We start from the raw sequence: 23572 nt of genomic DNA on the forward strand, positions 1-23572 counted from the left end.
CTGAGTTGTAGTCGTCAGTTTAGGCTGACAATTATTTTGTTAGGTTTAAGGTTGAATAAAATCTTATTTTATTGCTTAAATGTCATTGTTTTAAATTGAAAGAGAAGAGTAATCATGTGGTTCTATCTCAAAGTGCAGTGATGTTTTCTATTATTTGAGCATTATTATGTTTTTAAATCCTTGTCTATCTGTAAAGTATTTTGGCAACAATTTACATGGTGTACTTTATAAAGGGTGTGTTAATGGTTTATAAGTAGCCCAGTAGACTCCTTTCCAATATTTCTGTAACACAAAAATAATCTAGCCTATATAACACTCTCATTGCAAATATTTTTGGGGTATTTATTCCATGTATTGTAATTGCTGTGAGTTTTGTTTTGTGTGAATACTCAGGCATAAATATGTTGCTAATAAAGAACTTCTACATTGTATTCATTTTAATTTGATATTTTTGTAATCAAAATGTTTAACTGAAAAATATGTTTAATATCGAGCTGTCAGTCATCTCACAACTTCACCTAAGTTTCCTAACCAAATTGGCAGGGTTATGGTGATGAAATGACAGATTGTGCCTTTAATTAAATATTTTATATTAAAGATTAACATGTAAGATTGAGGTACAGTGCGATTTTTTTTTAAACTCAATAAAAGGCATACTCTTCCATGAAGGGGCTTTCCTTTCTTGAAAAAAAAGAAGAGTGCAGCAACTCCTAGCATTACAGAGCGGTAAAGCCTCGTCTACTTTCTCCATCTGCTTTGCCGCTTTCAGTTCAGAGTTCTGTCAAACCCGCACACACACACATAGCCAAGATGGCGGATGCCGACGATTGGGGTGAGAACAAAGTTAGAAATGATATCGTGCGACAGCTATATTTTGGGGATTGTGAAAGATGGATAACACTGTGATTGATATTAGCTATCATATCGTTTTGAACGTTCAAGATAACGGTTAGTTACCATTATAATATGTATTTATAGACGCTGACAACTTCGAGCTGGACGTCGCGCCGATCAAAAAGGCGGTAGTGCTGGACAAATGGGAAGGCGAAGACGAAGATGAAGATGTGAAGGTAACCAAACAACTAACTAGCTAGCTAGTTACATGATGAAGGACATCTTACACCTGACTTTCAGGTCATAATTAACCCATTAGTTGAGTCGAACACAACACGCCCTGCTAGTTAGTCTGGACATTAGCTGGCTGGCTAGCTAGCCGCCAACTAGCATAGCATTATCCACGTTCTACTAGCTAGTTAGCTAACGGTAACAGATATATATTGGCTAGCTCGATATTGTACAAGCTGTGAGGCCGCACATGTGAAAACTGTCAGCGAGTCTCCTGGTTCGAGCTGAGACTCATTATCGGGCACTTGTTTTTGAATTGGTCTACGTTAGCTATGTTTTTTTTGACTAGTTAGAAGCTACAGTGTATATTTGTTTTCTGAGTTGGAGATTCAATGGTGTAACGTTACTGACATGTAACGTTAAGTTAACTAGCTAACGTTAGCTACTGAACTAGCTTTTTAGGTTAGGAGCTAATTTAGCTAGTTAGGTCTGAAATAATGTGTTGACTGGCCAGTTTTAAGATAAACATTAATCATAATCTGACTGCGATTAGTCATTCAAGTCCGTTCAAGGCTCTGTTTGTGTTATACATTTAACAGACACTTGCATGTAAACTAGCTGGCTAACGTTAGTTGCCAACGTCATTATTCTGCCCTGATGACATCAGATGATTGAAATTGAGCCTTACTACTCGATGCTTCCAACTCTGACATATGCTACAAGTAAAGTGTATTTTCGAGAATATTCAACAGACTTTTCCCGTTGATTCATTTTCACCATTTGTCTAGAAAGTCATCCGAATGTATAGCGTTACTGTGGGATCATTCAGCTGTGGAAAAGGCTAGCAAAGCAGTTTCAATTGTTGACCATAGTTTCTGTGGAATATAGGTAGTGTTCAAGTCGTATGGTGTTTTCATGTTCTCAAAGAAAAACTTAATCAGTACAGTAGGCCTACATTTTTTTATTTTTATGTAACATTTATTTAACTAGCCAAGTCAGTTAAAAACACATTGTTATTTACAATCACAGCCTACACCGAGAGAAACGTTCTTGTGTGTTTTTGGATAAGGCTTGAGCTAGGTACTTGTTTTATCCATTGAGGCCCTAATAAGGGAATATGACACATTTGCCAAATATTGGTTGAAAGGCTTTACATAACCACTTTTTGTGATAATGAGGTGGCTGTGACTGGTTCTGACTTGTCTTCTGATGTTTGATAATGCAGTTGGTCTCGTAACCTCAATCTAGTGAATTTCCTAGAAAATTAATTAAAGTCCTACTCTAGACAAGTCCCAGAACCAACCACTTAACTACCCAGTATTATGTAGTCACATCATTTGACTCATTCCTGTCAATTCTCTCTCTGTAGGATAACTGGGATGATGAAGAGGAAGAGAAGAAAGCAGAGGCAAAGAAAGCTGGTGAAGAAATATACAATTTCCAACCAATGGTTTGAGAAAGTAGCGGCTGCAGCCTGTTGTAATATGCACATACCTGTATATATTTTTGTGAAAATATCACAAAAATGTTCCTGCATCGTACTGGCTGCCTTGTCTTTTATTATCAAGTACCTGCTTAAATTATGTATAATTTCAACTTGATTTGATGGTGGTTTTTGTTCGAGGTTTGCTGTAACATTCTTTTTTTGTTTCAGAGGCCAAAGTGTCTGAGAAGAAAAAACTGGCCGAAAAAATTAAGGAGAAAGAAAACCGGCTAAGGAAAAAGCAACAAGAGCTAAAAAAGAAAGTGAGTTTTGGAAATGTTGGAGTAACTTTACAGATCTGAATATTTTCTCTCTCATGCCTTTACTTTTTTCTTGTTGATAGTTGGAGGAGGAGGAGGAAGAGCTTACACCCGAACAACAGCTAGCAGAAAAGTTGAAAGTCCAGAAGATGCAGGAGGAAGCTGACTTGGAGCTGGCAAAAGAGGCTTTTGGTAAGATCCTGGAGTATCCTGTCAGGTTTAACCCAGATATCAAGGATGTAATTTTCCCAGATTTTTTAAAATGTTTCCCTGATACATGAAACATACATTTTAATGTGTACCCACTAGCCAGCCATACTGTTATTGTGTGTTCTCATTAGTTTTTGTCCTTGTCATTTCAGGAATGTCAGGGGGTAGTACCACAAACAATGTTTCTGGAATTGATGCCATGTGCCCATCTTCTAAAGAGGACTTCACAGAGTTTGAAAAGCTGCTGAAAGTGAAAATATTACAGTATGAAAAATCTGTGCATTATTCAAGCTTCTTGGAGTCACTGTTTCGGGAGCTCTGTATTTCATGTGAGTTCAACATCCTACATGTGGTACATTATTTATTATTCAGTGTGTTTTAGTCTTGTGCACTTAACTTATTACTTTAAAACAAATGCCAAACCACATGTTATAAATACCTCATGTTGAGATATGTGTATATATACATAAGCCATTCAATAATGGTTTGACTTGACATATTTGGAGTTCACTAACGTTCAGGCTCAACCGTTGTTATAACGTATTAACTTGTCTAAACTAAATGTCCTGTTTTCTACACAGTGGAAGTTGAAGACTTAAAGAAAATCAGCTCTTCCCTGACAGTGCTACTTAATGAAAAACAGAAGCAAGAAAAGGTAAGTTGTTTCTTATTCACGATCAACAAAAATTATGTCATCTTCTAGAGTTTTCTTCGTGAATTGTAGATCTCTTTACGGTCAGTGGAGGGAGCCCTCTACCAGTACCTCCATATTGCTTTTCATTGGTCTCAGCTCAAGCAACTAACTTGCACCCTGGTTGCGCCATTTACATGAATATTCACTCAATTCAATTTATTTGCACAAATGGTTTAAGTTTAGTTTTGGTTCCACAGGCAATCAAAGGCAAAAAGAAGAAGAAAGGAGCTGTACTTGGTGGCGGTATGAAAGCCAAGGGGAAAGATGACCTTGCAGACTATGGAGAATTCGATGGTGGCTACACCCAAGACTATGATGACTTCATGTGACGACGGCTATATCCCCACTGCCTTTTCACCCTTTAACCCTCAGAAATGCAGCTGTACTTCTCATGCTATCCAGTGTCATCCTGGAAAAACCTGAACAATGTGTCGCCCTTTCATTTTGCTTCAATGATCCGAGGGACTATACAGGGAGCATCCAGTACCAACACTTCTGTTAATACATAATGAAATTGCCTTTTCTCTCATTCAGCCTCCAAACTTCATAAAGATACAAAAACACAGTGAAAAATACTTTGTGATATGTAGAGCACATTTTTGATTTAGAGAAATTATATGCTCATGTCAAATTCTAGTTGCTACTGCAGTGACATCTAAACAAATTAGATTCTATGCAAATAATTTCACCCAGAATGTCTATAAATATAGATATTTCACTTTACCTGTCGATGGGTTTCTTACAGGAAAGTATATAGTATCTATAACGGTTGCCAAATACACATGTTATCTTTATCCATCAAAAGTTTCATTGTTCGTGCTTTGAAACTGACACTACATGTTTAGTAGTTTGAGATTTTACAGGGGGCTTATGCATTCACTGTAAAAATGGATAGACAAGTGTAATGCATTTTAGTTGGGCGCTATCCAGATTTTCATACCATCATACTGGTCCTGAATGCACAAAACACATTTAAGCAGCAGGGATTTATCCAGGAGGATCTTGATTGTCTCTGCTGTAACCAAGAAGCTTGATCTTGCAAGCGAACCACTGATCTAGTGTGTTAGTAAACCCAATGCATAGCTGGAGATAATTTATTTGGCATGTCTAAGATGGTTCTAAGCAGTTGTATTGAAAATCAAACTGTTTCAAATGTATACGGTATACAGCCCAAGCCTAATTCATTTTGCGATAGATGTGACCAAACCTCATGGCCATCCTCTGGATACGTCTGTGGAATATCCTTGAACAGTTGAAGCAAGAGGGATTTTAGGTATTTTTTTTTGTGCATGACGAATGAAATTTGCTCATCAATTGTTACTAATGCAGATATAATTGTGATCTAGCAAGTTCACACAACTGGTCTCCTTAACATTGCTTCTGCAGGCTTGTATCAAGTGAGACAAGGAGGGGGATTATGGGCTGACCTTATTGTCTTCATAATGGTAGAAAGGGACATGTTTATTCCTATTTTCTAACATTTGATAGTTTTCAAATTGTTAAGGAAATTGGATGTGGTGTACAATATACTGTAAAAGATGACCAGCTCTTCAGTGTTTTATATGCATCTAATTTAATAAAATCACTGGTCGAAAGGATAAATTATTCAATTTCTCTACTTTTTTTTATTAACCTGAGTTCACTGACAGTTGTGTTATGGCTTGAGTTGATTAGAAGTAGCTTGTCCGCAGTGTGCACTTTACAATGTCAGCTACAGTTGTAGTTGGAAGTTTACATACACCTTAGCCAAATACATTAACTCAGTTTTTCACAATTCCTGACATTTAATCCGAGTAAACATTCCCTGTTTTAGGTCAGTTAGGATCACCACTTTATTTTAAGAATGTTAAATGTCAGAATAATAGTAGAGCGACTGATTTATTTAAGCTTTTATTTCATCACATTCCCAGTGGGTCAGAAGTTTACATACACTCAATTAGTATTTGGTAGCATTGCCTTTAAATTGTTTAACTAAGGTCAAACATTTCGGGTAGCCTTCCACAAGCTTCCCACAAGTTGGATGAATTTTGGCCCATTCCTCCTGACAGAGCTGGTGAAACTGATTCAGGTTTGTAGGCCTCCTTGTTCGCACATGCTTTTTCAGTTCTGCCCACAAATCTTCTATAGGATTGAGGTCAGGGCTTTGTGATGGCCACTCCAGTACCTTGACGTTGTTGTCTTTAAGCCATTTTGCCACAACTTTGGAAGTATGCTTGGGGTCATTGTCCATTTGGAAGACCCATTTGCGACCAAGCTTTAACTTCCTAACTGATGTCTTGAGATGTTGCTTCAATATATCCACATAATTTCCCCTCATGATGCCATGTATTTTGTGAAGTGCACCAGTCCCTCCTGCAGCAAAGCACCCCCACAACATGATGCTGCCCCCACCGTGCTTCAAGGTTGGGATGGTGTTCTTCGGCTTGCAAGCCTCTCCCTTTTTCCTCCAAACATAACGACGGTCATTATGGCCAAACAGTTATATTTTTGTTTCATCAGACCAGAGGACATTTCTCCAAAAACTACAGTCTTTGTCCCCATGTGCAGTTGCAAACCGTAGCTGTGGCTTTTTTATGGCGGTTTTGGAGCAGTGGCTTCTCCCTTGCTGAGAGGCCTTTCAGGTTGTCGATATAGGACTTGTTTTACTGTGGATATAGATACTTTTGTACCTGTTTCCTCCAGCATCTTCACAAGGTCCTTTGCTGCTGTTCTGGGATTGATTTGCACTTTTCTCACCAAAGTACGTTCATCTCTAGGAGACAGAACGCATCTCTTTCCTGAGCGGTATGACGGCTGCGTGGACCCATGGTGTTTATACTTGAGTACTATTGTTTGTACAGATGAAAGTGGACCCTTCAGGTGTTTGGAAATTGCTCCCAAGGATGAACCAGACTTTTTTTCTGAGGTCTTGGCTGATTTCTTTTGATTTTCCCATGATATCAAGCAAAGAGTCTGAAGGTAGGCCTTGAAATACATCCACAGGTACACCTCCAATTGACTCTCATAATGTCAATTAGCCTATCAGAAGCTTCTAAAGCCATGACATCATTTTCTGGAATTTTCCAAGCTGTTTAAAGGCACAGTCAACATTAGTGTATGTAAACTTCTGACCCACTGGAATTGTGATACAGTGAGTTAGAAGTGAAATAATGTCTGTAAACAATTGTTGGAAAAATTACTTATGTCATGCACAAAGTAGATATCCTAAACGACTTGCCAAAACTATAGTTTGTTAACAAGAAATGTATGGAGTGGTTGAAAAACAAGTTTTAATTACTCCAACCTAAATGTATGTAAACTTCCAACTTCAACTGTATGTTGTGAATGTGAGCCAACAAAGATTTGTCTACGTTTAAGTGAATCAGCAATCCAACATGTTCTAGGGTTGTTCTTGTTTTATTTGGGGCGTGGTTTCTTAATCACTGGTTACAATCTTGAATGGCATGTGTAATAAATATCCCATTATTTACAATTTCAAGTAGTAAATATTCATCACAGTACAGGTGAAGACAATACAATATTTGCAGTTAAAATCTCCACCAACTGTTCTCTGGGAGATACCTGTGTTATAGATAACCATAAATTCATAACTGAACAAATTTTACCTTACAATCAAAAAACATAGTTCAATAACAAATCAAATGTTATTCAAACAGTACATAATGAAGACAAAAAACTTGGGTATCTTTACTGAAGGGCTAAAATATAAATGTGAATCCCATCACCAATACCCACTTTCTTTATTAATTTGCCAACATGTCTAATGTGATTGTGATGTGGAGACCCTGATCTGTAGTGCTGTGCTTTAGCCTGAGGTGCGTGTGGCAGTGGGATTCCGAGTACTGCGTCTACGGCTGTTGCGGAGTGCGTTGGCTCCTGCTCTCTGCTTCCTGCCTCGGCCATCCCTCACTGCCCTCGCCGGAGACTGCCCGGGGGAGTTCTGCAGAGCCTGGAACACGCTTTGACGGGTCACCTCACGGTTGCCACAGGTAAAGGTAAGTGCCACTCCCTCGTTGCTCTTCATGACACGGGAAGTACCGTCAGAGGTGCCATCAAAGCAGCGTCCCAGTGCTATTTCTTTGGCAGTGCGGGGGTCCTGGTCTGTCACTGTGTAGATGCCATAGTTGTGGCCCAGAGGGTCCAGTGGTGCCAGCATTGTGAACTCATTGGTGTCGTTGTTGACGGCTAGAGGCAGGTGATTAACCAGGTACTCTTGAAGCATGGAGTTAACATTGTCCCTCTTACAGCTGCCCTGAGGGATCACCTTCACCAGAGTGCGGTCCACTCGGTCCTGGTCATAGAGCATGCCGCTGCACTTGAACTCCAGACACACAGCAGAGATGGTGGACTGGTCCATGTCGCGGATGCTGCGGGTGTCGCGGAGGCCATACAGTTGGCCAACGGTCTTGGGGTGAGTGCCGCCCTGGTTTCGGGAGCGCATGTTGATCTCATGGGGACCATTGATCTTGACCTTGACATAGCAGGCTCGGTACTCCATGGGCTTGGGCCACCAGCTCAGGTAGTCTTCTGTCCAGCTCATAGGATCGTCTTCGTTGAAAGGCACTGTGTTGTAGTCGTAGCGATCTCCCTCCACTCTGGTGAAGCGGAAGTGGCCTGCAGTAAATGGGGCTTCCTCACACTCTTTCAGTTGGTCAAATGAGTACACAGGTCCGTTGAGCTCTTCAGCTGTGTTTGGGCTGGGCTTGGCCACATTGATGCTGAAGGCTGTCTTCTTTAACCTGGGGTCATTGTGGTCTGACCGTCTGTAGTTCAGCTTGCCCAGGTACGGCTGAGGGACTCCAATGATGTTGGGGTTAAACTTGGGAGCAGATGGGACTGCCTCGAGTTCTTCTCCTCCCATGTTGGCCATGACGTGGGCAGAATATGCGTCAGGTTTCTGGTCGTCGCAGAAGGCAGGCAGACAGGCACCATTGGGGCCAGTGATGACGCTGTCAAAGCGTCCCCAGGCACGAGGGTTGGAGGAGTAACCTGCAGTGGGCTCCATGTTGATCAGGGTCACCACCACTCCGTCTACCTGCTCACTGGGCATGAAGCGATCGCTGCGGAAGCTTCGCACCTTGATGTAACACCTCCTGTTTTCTGGGACGTCCAGGTTAAACAGCCTCCTCTCTCTGATCTCCATGTTCCCAATGAGGAAGGTCCTCTCTTCCCTTTTACCACGTTGCTTCTTCTCCATCTGGAAGCTCCCCTCTTCCTCCCACATGCCTGTGTCGGGGTTCAAGGACCACAGCTTCATGGTGTCCAGGTGCTCGGGCATTTTCACCTGTGTTGAATCCATTTTCACCTTCACCTCTCCGGCGTTCAGTGGTTCTCCGGCCTCCTCGTCCCTGAAGTCAACTGAGAACATACCGTATGTTCTCAGGGGCAAGGTGTCACCCTCATCTCCTATGAAGTTGAGGTCACTCTGTGCGGCTGCTGCTGTGGACACGTCTCTAGCGTCCAGAAAAGTGATGCTAGCCTTCACATTACCCACAAATACTTCTCCACTCTGCTTGTAGAAGGAGTTGGGTGGGATCTGGATCTCAGCAATAGGATCCTGGCCCTCCACCTCTCCCAGCTGAAGAGTGTTGAGCTCTGTTGAGCTGATGGTCACTGGTTCCTTCTTCCTCAAAAGCTTGATCTCATGGTATACGGCGCCCCCTTTGGTGTTGAATGGAAGAACCTTGGTGGTGTTGACGAACTTATCCATGTTGTCCACAAAGGTCATCACCAGCCTCTCAGTGTCATCGGGGACCTGGATGGAGAAGGTGCCTTTGTAGCCTGTGCGGCTGACTCTGGCTCCATTGATGTAGACGTGACCAAATCTCATGGGCTCCCCAGTGTCTGCGGCCACAGCCCGCCCACGCACAATGACTTTGGTCTCCACACACTTCTGGCAGCCACATTCGGTCACCACCATGGTGGGGAGCTCATAGCCCTGGCATTTCAGTTGTTTCTCCTCCATCTTTGCCACCCCACAGCAGTATGCCACTGAGTCTTTGCACCTGATTCCATTGTCCAGCTGTCCTGCACAAGTCCCTGAGTGGCACTTTCCTACATCGTAATAGAGTGAGTCGGAGCTGTTTTGATAGCAGTCATGAGGTAAGCGAATAAGGTAGGATTCGGGTTTTGGGTTACATGAAGGTTGATCTTTACCTGTGAGGAGAAAGGGGTAGAAAACAGACCAACACATGAAAAGATTTACAATCAATTATTTTATGAGAAAATCAATACCCTTTCATTCTCCCTCTGATCATTGACTGATCATGTCATGCTAATGGCTGTTCACATAGTAAATAGGAATGTGTGAATATCAACCGGGGTGCTTTGTGATCAGACCTAAGACTGTGACTACGGCTGGTTTGGACTTGATGGCCCCAGCCTGGTTGCTGGCCCTGCAGTAGTACTCCCCAGTCTGCTCCATGCTCAGGTTTCTTAAGACCAGCGTGCTGTCATAGTTCAGCTGCTTCCTGTCCAGCAGGCTGCCGTTGTGAAACCTACCGAGTCACAGATGACTGTTGAACACTATACCCAGCCAATACTGTTTGATTTTGATATGGTAAATATATAACATTTTCCAAGCTGTCATTACAGATCCCTTGGCTTACCACTGGTAATCTTCTGGCTCTGGTAATCCACCCACTTTGCAGCAGAGAGCAGCTGTCTGGCCCTCTCTTCTGGCCTTGTTCTCAGGGTTCTTCACCACATGGAGCTTCTCTGAGGGATCACATTACAGTGTCTGAGACCAATGTAAAAACAGAGAAATGTAACAATGACAGCTTTCATTTTTTTTGGGGTGTGGCCATTTTACCTGCTCTATTCAGCATGATACTGAGGACAGAGGTGCTTTCGGTGCTGTGGGGCACGATGACAGTGTGAGGGGCGTGATTCCGCAGCTGGACGGTCAGTGTGGCGTTGCCGTCGGGACAGATCCCTGGGACGCGAAAGTGTCCATTGTGGTCGGTGATGGTGAGGAGTTTGGAGCTGGGGCCGAAGCGGAGGATGGTGGCCCCTGGGGCAGGGAGACCTCCAGCGCTGCGGACAGAGCCCAGTACAATGTGGTCCTGACACATACAGGTGTCACACTCCGCATTCACCCTACCCATCTCACAGTGCAGTGTGCAACCTGGAACAGCAGCAGCAACACAGTTTAACATGTCAGACATGGACTTTGTCAATTGGTTTAGCTATGACCATTTCTAGAATAAAATGCAAATGGTATGCAAATAGTACTGTGACATTACAGAGGTTTCTATCATATTTAATATCTGTAATGGAGATGTTGATAGCGACTCACCAGTCCCAGGGCATTCAGGTCCTTTGCAGGCTCTACCCTCCACTGTAGGTCCGCTGCACTGCTCATCCCACTGCTTAGGCTGGGACTGGCATTTCCTGGAGCGCACCTGCATTGCCACCAGACCACACTTGGCAGAGCAATGACTCCAGTCTGACCAAGGACCCCAGGCATCCTGTATGCCTTCTGACCCAGTGTTGCCTGATTGAAAATAGGTTTTCACTCCATTACAAAAGACAGATAGAATTGCAGTAGCTAGAAATATTGCTTGGAGGATAAATGATGGCTTTCACTATTATAGAACAGTTTTATTTGACATAATACAGTAGCTACTTCTCAACTGTATTAAAGTTAGGCTCCCAGCCACACCTTTGGGGCACAGGAAGCGCACAGCGTAGTTGGAGCAGTTGCGGCCAGGGGCCTGCTCAGCGTTGGCGCACCAGAAGCCCAGGGTAGGGTCTGCATGAGTCTTCTCCCCCGTGTTGCGAGCGGGGATCCAGTCAGTGGTGCGAGCCTCCAGAGCCCGGGGGGCGTCACACACCCGCGCACGGTAGTAGAAACGGATAGCATCCAACTGCTCATAGTCTCCTCGACCTCCAGGGTGGTCCACGTTGAACCAAGTGCTCCACTCATAGTTATCTGGACACAGAATGTCGCACAATGAATACTACTTCAGAATGTTACAGATGTTACAGTGTTTCCTCTTTGGCCATAAAACAATGGCATTACATTTTTTTAGCTCTTTTCTCTGCTGCTGTAAACATGGGCTGTAATTCTGAAAGTTATAGTTCTTCATACCATATTGTTACATAGACATTAACCAGACTTAAAGGCAAAATCCGGACTTAAAGCCACAGTCGTGACAATTGTGTAAAGAGATGTATTTTGGGATGTTAAATGTTACCTTCAGAGTGGTACACTGCAGGGTTGTTTTGTCTCGCAACTCTCAAACTGTCACTCCTCCATGTTCCTGTAAAACATCACACACACCTCATGATGACTCATGATTGACCTGTTGTGACATCACTGACCAATGCCTTAATGCTGACCAGACTGGCCAAACCTCGGACCAAACAGACCAAACCTCTGGCTATTTCTTCCTAGAGTAGTCTGACCACCCGGAAAGCAATGGGAAAGAATCTGTATCTTTCAAATCGTTCAACTATACTCTGAGTCATGGAACAGAACATTACGAGTTTGACTTTAACTTCATGTTGTGCCACACTAATCTCTTTCTGGTGATTTGCCCTGTGTACTTTGGAAATGAAATGAATTGCTCCGACACATGAAGCTGCCAATAGCATTTCAAAGTGGTCGAGGAAATATGTTGTGAACCAACAGTGAAAAGGCTACAAGAGTTTATTTATTTTCCATTTATGTCCCATCGTTACTCTCAGCTGCAAACAATCAACTGCTTTGTACTGTAATGTCACTGAAACCAAGAGATTGATACTCATTATTCATTCTGCTTGCTGTGTAATTTGACATTTGTAGTGTACAGTGTTACATAATGCATATTTGGACTTTTCCCAGACCATTACATTTACAGCACCCACCAAACGCTATAATCGTTCTGAGTTCACATTGGGGCTCAGTATAAGCATGCTACTGGCACGTACTTGTGTGGCCAATTGCAGACAGGTGTCTCCTTAGCCTGGTGCTTATACATATCCCGCCTACTTAAGGTTGTAGAGCAGAATCCGTAATGGGGACATGCAACAATATGCCTCTGTTTACTAATGGTTTGGGAGAATAAGGAGCACAGGCTTCTGCAGAGTCAGAAGATCACCAGGCTGCTATCTATGTCCAAAGGAGACCTCTGTTCTGACTTCTCAAATTCACATTAGATAATACACTCAACTTTATAATGAAATGATCAATGATAATCGAATTTCCACATACAGGATATCATCCTGGTTTACGTTTTGACACATGTTGGAAAAAATGTACAAGTTTTCCAGTTGAAATAATAGTTACAATTCCCGAGCTGTGGCTTGTGAATGAATTATGGAGTTACAACTCCCAAACCGAGCTGTGTGTGTGTGTGTGTGTGTGTGTGTGTGTGTGTGTGTGTGTGTGTGTGTGTGTGTGTGTGTGTGTGTGTGTGTGTGTGTGTGTGTGTGTGTGTGTGTGTGTGTGTGTGTGTGTGTGTGTGTGTGTGTGTGTGTGTGTGTGTGTGTGTGTGTGTGTGTGTGTGTGTGTTAGGGGTGTGTGTGTGTTAGGGGTGTGTGTGTGTTAGGGGTGTGTGTGTGTACATGTTAGGGGTGTGTGTGTGTTGGGGATAGTAAGGAAAATGTAAATAGTAACTGCTAATGAAGACCAACCTTGTGCTGTAGTGGTGACTCCCAGAGCTAGGAGGAGAGCCCATGTTGATAGGCAGCACATCCTGGCACTCAACAACACAAAGAATAGTCCTCCAGCAACTCCTGTAGAGGGAAAATGTAAATACTTATCCAGAATCATTGCTGGCAGATTATCGCAAACAAAAACAGTAAAGTGTAACTTTGTGTTCCACAGTATTAAATGAAATGCTTTTATTTTCTATTGCATATGATTCCCTGGATGGAATATTAGAAGAAGCTGTAGGGAGGAGCTATAAGAGGATGGGCTCATTATAATGGCTGGAATGGAATAAATGGAAAGGTATCAAACATATGGAAACTACGTTCCACTCTGTTCCATGAATGGCATTCCAGCCATTACAATGAGACAGTCCTCCTATAACTCCTCCCACCAGCCTCCACTGATCTACACCCCGGTGACAGTAATTAAATGCATTTTTTCACTGAGGAGAACAACAGTAATTTAAAAAACATACAGTATATTGGTGGTTAAATGTATTTTTTTATTTCACCTCTACTTAATCAGGTAGGCCTGTTGAGAACAAGTTCTCATTTACAACTATGACCTGGCCAAGATAAAGCAAAGCAGTGCGACCAAAACAACACAGAGTTACACATGGGATAAACAAACGCACAGTCAGTAACAGAATAGAAAAATCTATGTACAGTGTTTACAAATGTAGTAAGGTTAGGGAGGTAAATCAATAACAATATGGTGATGAGGTAGTTGGGTGTGCTATTTACAGATGGGCTAGGTACAGTAATCGATAAGCTGCTCTGACAGCTGATGCTTAAAGTTAGTGAGGGAGATAGAAGTCTCCAGCTTCAGTGATTTTTGCAATTCGTTCCAGTCATTGGCAGCAGAAAACGGGAAGGAAAGGCAGCCAAAGGAGGTGTTGGCTTTGAAATATACCTGCTGGAGCGTGTGCTACGGGTGGGTGTTGCTATGGTGACCGGTGAGCTGAGATAAGGCGGGGCTTTACCTAGCAAAGACTAATAGATGACCTGGAGCCAGTGGGTTTGGCAATGAATATGTAGCGAGGGTCAGCAGAATGACAGATTTGTCAAATAAAACAATAATCACTATTTTATCCTTCTCACGCTTTGAGGTCTATAGGAGGGACACTAGAGGAGGGTGCAGAAACATACAGAATGAAAGAACATTATGGATGTGCAGAAGCCCTCTCAAATGACACATCTGTGCTAGCCATCACTTGGTGTCAAGGGAACACTAAAACGTTTCTGCATCCATTGACCAAGCACAGGGCTACACAAGCCAAATAGAAAACACACACACCGGCACACACGCGTGCACACCGGCACACCGGCACACCGACACACACACACACACACCGACACACACACCGACACACACACCCCGACACACACACACACACACACACACACCGACACACACACACCGGCACACCGACACACACACACACACCGACACACACACCGACACACACACACACACACACACACACACACACACACACACACACACACACACACACACGATATCCCAAGAAAAGCCACGCACATACTTTTACTTATTACCATGAACAGGCTACCTCCTTCACAATCACACACAAACACTCATAGCTACACACATACAAGCTGATACCTATTGTCCGTCAATACGTCAAACTGTCTTTCAAGTTCACACAGACTAATGAGAATGTCTTTCATTATTTTATGAAATGTCTGAACTCACAAATGTGCATCTATTGAGCAGTTTTATATCATCAATAAACCAACACTCAAAGAACAGAAGCTGAACTCGCATTCAGCACCCCCAAATCATCTATAAAAAATCTGTCTGTTGAAAGAACAACGTTAACAGTAAAGTTCAAAGATGGGTCAACAGGGAACGAGAGGGAAAGAGAAGGCGACTATGGATCTCAGTCTTACCCTGTGAGTACCTCTGTATAGTAGTGTTGAGTAGTCTCTCTCCTCCCTGTATGCAGGGTGCTGTGTCTGTGCTGACTGTCCTGCTGCTCTCTCTTATACAGCTCAGTGCAGAGCCCAGGGTTCGGCTCCGTGCTATTCACAGGAAGCCAGCTGAGAGCGTGAAGACTGGAGACCACAAGTATGACTGAGCCCACTCTCTGCTGCTGCTTCTGGGAAGGTCGGGGGCTTACTGTAACCTTCTGCTGTACCTCTGTGTCTATAGATGAGGATACCCAGGTCTAGACATAGACATAGGGGAGAGTTGACCTCAGTCAGATGGGTCATCATTTTAAGTGGACATGGAACCTAGTTAAAGCTGGAATCCGTTGCCCTTTACACTTCTACCAGTCTGCGGGTTGAAAATGGCAGGTTTGGGCACTGATAAATGACTAAATTGGAATGCAGTATCTTTACAGTAACATGCTATACATGACGTCAGAGCTCTGGGTCTGCGCTTCACACACTTTGGAGAGGTGTAACCACTTGGAGACACCAGTTAGTCGCCCTACTCAAACCCTTGTCATTTTGTTGTCCTATGTTGCACCTACCCCACATTTTTCAGGAATGGTTTTACTATGTTTATCACAGTGCCATCCGTTTTGTTACTAAAGCACCTTATACCACCCACCACTGCGACCTGTATGCTCTAGTCGGCTGGCCCTCGCTACATATTCGTCGCCAGACCCACTGGCTCCAGGTCATCTACAAGTCCATGCTAGGTAAAGCTCCGCCTTATCTCAGTTCACTGGTCACGATGGCAACACCCACCCGTAGCACGCGCTCCAGCAGGTGTATCTCACTGATCATCCCTAAAGCCAACACCTCATTTGGCCGCCTTTCGTTCCAGTTCTCTGCTGCCTGTGACTGGAATTGACGAATTGCAAAAATCGCTGAAGTTGGAGACTTTTATCTCCCTCACCAACTTCAAACATCAGCTATCTGAGCAAAAAAAGAACGGGAACAGTTTAGAGATTATTGGTAAAATGATTAGACCAAAGGTGAGGACACGAAAGTACACATGACAAGACTGAATTCAAACATTACACTGTTGATTTTGTGCATGTTACATTTGCTGTACTTTTTGCCGCATTTGCTGATAACGACATGTGAAAATACTCTGGATACATTCAGTAACATATTTTATTTATTTATTTTTATTTCTAACCGATCGCTGCAGCTGTACATAGTCTATCGGTAAATAGCCCACCCAATTTTACCTACCTCATCCCCATACTGTTTATATTTATTTACTTTTCTGCTCTTTTGCACACCAATATCTCTACCTGTACATGACCATCTGATCATTTATCACTCCAGTGTTAATCTGCAAAATTTTAATTATTCACCTACCTCCTCATGCCCTTTGCACACAATGTATATAGACTCTCTTTTTTTCTACTGTGTTATTGACTTGTTAATTGTTTACTCCATGTGTAACTCTGTGTTGTCTGTTCACACTGCTATGCTTTATATTGGCCAGGTCGCAGTTGCAAATGAGAACTTGTTCTCAACTAGTTAAATAAAGGTGAAATAAAAATAAATAAATAAAATATGTTACTGAATGTATCCAGAGTATTTTCACATGTCGTTATCAGCAAATGCGGCAAAAAGTACAGCAAATGTAACATGCACAAAATCAACAGTGTAATGTTTGAATTCAGTCTTGTCATGTGTACTTTCGTGTCCTCACCTTTGGTCTAATCATTTTACCAATAATCTCTAAACTGTTCCCGTTCTTTTTTGTATTTTATTTTTACCCCCCCAAAAATATATATTCTAACCAAATATAAACATGCTGTTCCCTTTCAATTGCTACCATGGTTATGCATGTGCTTTTCATATTTATTCTGCAAGGAACATTTCAATTTACCCCTGTCCATATAGGTCAACCCCCACTAGTGATAAGGGTTAGTGGTGAAACTGCCACGTCCGTTTGGGATATTATAACAACAAAGGAGTTACTGCAAACAACCAACACTGTTTTTTCCCTCTGACATCATTGCACGCGCGAAAGATGCTGCGCAACGCTCCTCAGCTCATCAACAAAAACAATAACTGTGGTGGGGTGGCCAGTGGAGCTGGTTCACCCTACTACGGATTCCATCTTTAACCACCTGATGAGATGAATAATCTGGTATTTCCTGCCCTTCTATTGGAGTAGGTCCATGTCAGTTTAGTGAGAAAGAGAGTCAAAGACCTTCCAACACAGACAAGAACACAACCCACCCATTCCTAAACGATTATATTGGTGGTCCCCAGTTGAAATGCCAGCAATAGCCTCTAATGTGAATTGGTAATTACAATGGCTTCATCCCATTTGTTGTGCAACATCAACACACAGTAACATTTCTCTGAAGCTGCTCCCATCAACAGTTTAGATTAGAGGCCATGAAAACAGTTATTATGAACGACCCCACATTATGACAGTAAACACACAGACTCATGCCCTTTGTTATTAGTGTTCATTTATCCAGACTTTGATCTGTTGATAAACAGTGTCTTTGGGATTTTCAGTAATGGCGTGCCAACAGCAATACACTGACTTATGATGGCACTAAAATATAGAAACTACAGCTACATGTGTAGCCCAACTTGTGGTCATAGCGATCCCACATCTAGCTAGTTTGGAGAGAAGATGTGACTGCTTAGATTCTGAACGGAGGTTAAGGTTAACTAAGAATTCTCTGATTATAATGATGAATGTAAACATAAGTACTTACCAATTTTTGTAGTCTGCTGCTACTATATACGAGTAGGACAACATTCAACTTGACATTATTCAACCAGTGGAGTGGACACATTCATACATTGATTGACCATTTGCGAGAAGGTGGGTCAGAACAGAATAGCTCCTCATCGGTTTAATCATGTGAATCCCATTCTACTAACATCCCTCTCACCACCAGACTACCCTGCACTGTCGACATCCGAAACCCGTCACTTAACACCTGAGCACAGTGTGAAACAGCTGAATCCAATTTATCGAGTTTGTGCCTTTACGTAATGAAAATTTAAGATACTCACGATGTCTTTAAACAAGATAAATGAACCTTCAAATCCAATATAAAAAAAATATTTTCATAGAGACAATCTCATTAATTTCAGATAATGTAATTATGGGAACATTAGCTCAAAGCCCAATAAAAGGTTATATTTATACAAGTCGTCATTCTGTCACTCACTCTTCATCATCTACTAAATCACTGTGAAACCAAACATTCACCCTTAATAGAGATTAATGTTGACCATCATCAGGGATCCTGTATGAGACGTTTAACCCTATCTTCTCAATCACATTATAGCAGGTTTTGAAGCGCCTCTGAGACACAGGCCTGCGCAATATTGGAAATGGAATGGCAGTAGTGTTCACATTCGTCATTTATATTCATAAACAACTTTATAGGGTTTACAGGGTTTAACTTTATAGGGTTCTTATGAAATTATGTTTCCATCATGCAATCATTGCGTTTACTCGTCAATTATTGGTGATCAGTAAAAGGACATGAGGTTTTGTCATGTGTTTTCTGAGATTGATGAAGTCAATCATTTCATCCCCTTGGTTGAAAAGGCTGGTTGGTAGACTGGCATTTTTAGGAACTGAGGAGACCTACTAAAAATACCTGGTCAGCGTGACTCTACTAAACGGTCCTGGACAGTTCTCAGTCTGATGGTTTTCCACACGACCCTCATTAACTTACCTCATCGTGTAAATTACAAGGGGCGCTGTGCACAGCAGGAGGAGTGGATGGATGCCACATCACCCTCTGGCATAACGACTGAACTGGAGTTCTGATCAAATGGACACCAGTTCTGTCGTCTTACACCCAGGTGAAGTGACAGAGAGATACCACAGCTATTTTGCTGCATGTTGTTCTTTATATAACCTCACTGACAAATACTGATATTAATGGCAGCTTTGTGTTTGATGTTCACCGCTGGTTTTAGATGTTGACATTGATAGATTATAGATTATGTCAAATAAACAGATGCAGACCAAAGCTCGTTGAAGCCGAAAAGGAAGTTCCCACGGATTGGCCCAGAGAGCCATGTCCAAATGGAAAAGCCTGCACCGTCCTTAAGCTCAATCTTACCTCATGTTTACCAGCCACCAATTATTGCATTTCCTGTGCAGTGATTTGGTTTGGTGTGAGGTCATTAGAATAGTGAAATCAGTAAGTAGTTTGGAGTGTGGCTCTGAGCCAGACACATGGTCCACAGGGAGCTGAAGCTCTTTCCAGACAGTGTACCACTGGATTCCTTAACTCTCCTGTACTTTTCACTGATAGCCAGTAATGAAAGAGAAATACAGAGGAGGGACCATTAATTAGCAGAAAAATGCTATGGCAGGCACAGACCAGTACAGTAGCTTGGTGGACTTCACATGGTGTGTTTATATGGAATGCTTGTTTCAACGTATAAAACATAATGTGTTATTTAACATTATGAATGTATCCTGTGGTGTGGTGATGCATTTTTGGATTGCAGTAAGCTTGGACCTGAAGGAAGAGGACCTTACAGAGCATTATGCCCTTAACAGTGGTGGTCTTAGATGGACTCACACAGGGCTGCATGACATGCCCCCATCAGTCACCTAGCTACCTACCACATTTCCCATGCCACTGTACTGCCAGCTAAAACAGGCAGACAGCCATTTTCTAAGGTGTATTTTACTAACTGTACAATTTACAGGCTGTTAAGAGGGGATAACTTTATGACATTCTGTCGGTCTTCAAAGGCAGTTCTTTCTCACTAAATAAGGAGGACGGGCTGGAGGGGAAAGGAAGTGTGAGAAGGACAACAAACATAAGCAAACACGCAACGTTTCCAGGCAACAGTCTGGGGCATAGGACACCATGCCCCACATGGGCTGTCCCTTAGTTGGACTCCAGACAGGTCATGTATATAATGACACCAGACAACACTGTCCAGTTTCCCCAAGCTGTGTCCAGTTTTATTTGTTGTTTTATGTTGTTCTGGTTTAGCAGGGCGACAGTCATTATCTCACTGTCTGTATGTATAAAGTCATTATGTAGAAGTCAATGGCTGGGATAATTCCTGCAGCTATACAGTTCCTGATAAAGAAGTGTTCCAACAACAGTATGAGAGCAAATATTGTTTCTGTTATGGCAGGATGGAAATAGACTAATTGAAAATTGGTCTGTATGCTTTGTTTTGGGGCCAAGAAAACCATAATCTGGATGGGAAATGATATGGCTTCCATACAATTGCCTAAGTATAAATGACAACAAGATAATCAGATTAGAAATCAAATCTGGCAGCATGGTGAAGGATAAACTGTCTGCGACCTGGATTTATGAACCAAAACATGATTCATGACTCCTGATTTTACATAAAGACATTAAGAGATGACTAATTTTCCCATGATAAGAGCGATATAATCAAAAACTGTTCAAGTAATACATTTCTGCAATAGTTTCTTCAATTTACAGCCGGACCCTATTTTCACAGTGATATTCACCTCCAAGATCTAGTTCTGCTGAGGCCCAGCCAAGCATCAACAGTACGTCTCCCTGAAGCGTTGTGGAATTGAAACCATACCTAACCAGAGCAGACAGGAGACTCCAGTGGTTTGTATCAGTGTGGACCGGGGGGGTTCATGGGGAACCTGGGCTTAATGACTCCACCAGAGCAGCTTCTGTTTCTGTCGTTAGGGGCCCGCATCCCGGGAGGAGGACATGGAGGAGGAGAAAGAGTTTCTTCTTCTCCCTAACATGCTCAGAAAGACATCGCCATTTGCGGTTGTCAATGTGCGTGCGTTTAACTCTCGGAAGGAAATGGATGGATGTAGGCTACAGAAATGACGTCAGTAATGTCAGCGGACAACGTCTCCAACTGTGAATGTTTTTCTCATTGTGTTCTTTGTAGTCTTCCCACTGGTTTGCAGATTAGAAAGTGAAAAGCCAATGGATGGGAAGGTTCAGCTTCACACTCTATGTCACGTTCTGACCTTAGTTCTTTTATTATGTCTTTGTTTTAGTGTGGTCAGGGTGTGAGTTGGGTGGGTTGTCTATGTTCATTTTTCTATGTTTTGGGATTTCTGTGTTTGGCCTGGTATGGTTCTCAATCAGAGGCAGCTGTTTATCGTTGTCCCTGATTGAGAACCATATTTAGGTAGCCTGGTTTCACTTTTTGAGTTGTGGGTGATTATATTTCCTGTTTAGTGTTTTTGTCATTCACCTTACGGGACTGTTCGTTTGTTGTTTATTGTTTTTGTTCAGTATTCATTTTGCTTTATTAAATGATGGACACTTACCACGCTGCGGAGGACGAAGATGAACGTTACACTCTAGGCCCAGCAGACTCATGTTTGATTTCAAACGTCATCCACACATTCACAAGTACGCCAAGATGATGTGTGCCACTGGATAAGTCGTCTCTTGGCCGTTTCACTAAACACTGAATAACATTATCTTGGCTCGTACACGATCATCCTCGTTTCAGACTAAATCAACACCTGCTATGAACACTGACAGACCTATAAAACAACGTTTTTGCCTGCTTGCTGGAACCCAACAGTTGGGACAAGTCTGTGTGCCGCTGAGAGACGAGCATATTTAAGAGCTGAGCGGAGACAGGGTTGAGAGGGCAGACTCTCCCAACTGCCATGTGATGAAGTGGGACTGGTCTTTGACAACAGTCCATCGGATCTTTCAAGATTTCTCTCAGGTTGAACAAGGTGCTTTTATTTAAAGCAAGGAAAAAATAATTGCTTAAAAATGTGTATGTCAGCACTTATTACGTAATAATAGGGTAATAACGTTTCGAAGATGTCATTTAGTGTAAGCCTTTCAAAAGGATCAGGCGAAAAACAATGTCATATGAATTGAAAGCAGTAAAAAGGTGTGATGAAATAGAAAACAGGAGTCAGAAAGGAAACTATTTGACTGTGAAAAAGGAAACCTCCTAGGGCTAAACAATGATTGATTCAAGATATAAAAAAAAACATAAAAACCTCATCTGATTTAGCCTCTACTATCCCAGTGCAAGTGGGTCTCATTGTGACTTTCAGATTTCAGGTGAAATACATTATTGGACCCTAGTATCTAAGGTTAAAATCATTAAAGACCTAGTATTCCCGAGCCAACTGTGGACCTAAGCACGTCAACTCTTCATGCGCCAGAGATCCCCGTCCACAGCTGTGTAGGAAACAGAAGTGTAGGTCACATCTGCTCTCCTACAGGTTGCGTGATCTCTTCAGCAAACATCACAAAGGATTTACGGTGCACTCATTGGCATGCACGCACACCACTAAGTGCAAACCTAGTTCCACTTACACCACTATAAAGACTCTTTACCTGAGCACATGTAGTTGAGGACATATGTTTCACTTTCCCACGCGAGTAACACATGCACCCACACATCATTTAAAGACCACAAGTAAAGGCTCAGGCACATCCTCTATGGTGCTAGCCAGCCCGGGCCTGGCTCACAGCTACAAACCATGTAGGAGGCATGTAGAATGGATGGCCAGATTAAAAACATGCGGGTGATCTGAAAGACGGATGGTATGTGCTTCATGAAATCAGCAGGACAAGGTCATCCATCTTTTGCACGCTCTTGTTTGCCAGAGACCCCCCAGGCCTCGAGCTAAAGGTCAGGAGAGATTGACTCACTCCGGAGAAGAAAAACTGAGAAAATATGTTTTCTTGAATTTAGAACATTGCACAGGTTTCTCATACTGCATGTTTTTTTATTTGATCCTATTCCTTACAGATATGAAAATAACACTTGCATTCTGAAGCCCTCAGAAAGACTTTCCTCAGTTAGAAGCAGGGAAGAAAGGAAAATCAGATCCCAGAGCAGCGATGCATACATTTAAAATGTGTATTATCTTTAGGACAACTGTAACTCATATATCAATAAAATAATAATGGAAAAAAAACATTTGATTTCTGAGAGAACACAGAGAACACAACCTGCACCATGACTAACCCTTTACTCTGTCTCCATTCCAAGACCGCTAAAGACAGGAGCTTTAGACAGTTTGAAGAAATGGGAGAGGGTCGCGAATGGCTCCATCTAGAGCCCCATCTAGGCTTGAAAGAGCCTTGAGTAAGCAGGAAAGAGAGGGATCCCCTCAGAGAGCATTGTGAACCCTGTTCCCTTAATCAGATGACTCACTCTCACAGGTCCTTATGAAACCTGGTCTGGAGGGAGCACCCTATCAAATATATGTGTGTGTGTGTGTGTGTCTCTCTCTCTCTCTCCCTCTCTCCCTCTCCCTCTCTCCTTCTCACTCTCTCTCTCTCC

General features: G+C 42.5%; 2 protein-coding genes across 3 annotated transcripts; one reads left to right on the top strand and one right to left on the bottom strand.

Moving 5' to 3' along the window:
* Window positions 1-672: 672 nt before the first annotated feature.
* Window positions 673-5317, top strand: LOC110526326 (eukaryotic translation initiation factor 3 subunit J-A). Its single transcript, XM_021607199.2, has 8 exons — window positions 673-832; window positions 979-1070; window positions 2435-2486; window positions 2720-2811; window positions 2892-3000; window positions 3171-3347; window positions 3600-3673; window positions 3910-5317. Exons 1-8 carry the CDS (start codon window positions 811-813, stop codon window positions 4039-4041), a joined length of 750 nt encoding a protein of 249 aa, XP_021462874.1. The 5' UTR covers window positions 673-810; the 3' UTR covers window positions 4042-5317.
* Window positions 5318-7089: 1772 nt separating this feature from the next.
* Window positions 7090-15495, bottom strand: cilp (cartilage intermediate layer protein, nucleotide pyrophosphohydrolase). Of its 2 annotated transcripts, XM_036980686.1 has the most exons (9): window positions 15263-15495; window positions 13331-13432; window positions 11911-11976; window positions 11376-11645; window positions 11010-11207; window positions 10524-10838; window positions 10321-10429; window positions 10052-10209; window positions 7090-9868 (listed from the first exon to the last, which is right to left on the bottom strand). In XM_036980686.1, the coding sequence occupies exons 2-9, from the start codon at window positions 13389-13391 to the stop codon at window positions 7518-7520; spliced, it is 3528 nt and encodes a 1175-aa protein (XP_036836581.1). In that variant the 5' UTR covers window positions 13392-13432; window positions 15263-15495; the 3' UTR covers window positions 7090-7517. The 2 variants fall into 2 exon arrangements, with proteins under 2 accessions (XP_036836581.1, XP_021462875.2); XM_021607200.2 differs by lacking the exon at window positions 11911-11976.
* Between the last annotated feature and the right edge of the window lie 8077 nt (window positions 15496-23572).

This window comes from Oncorhynchus mykiss, chromosome 6, assembly GCF_013265735.2.
Source record: "Oncorhynchus mykiss isolate Arlee chromosome 6, USDA_OmykA_1.1, whole genome shotgun sequence".
Lineage (NCBI taxonomy): Eukaryota > Metazoa > Chordata > Actinopteri > Salmoniformes > Salmonidae > Oncorhynchus > Oncorhynchus mykiss.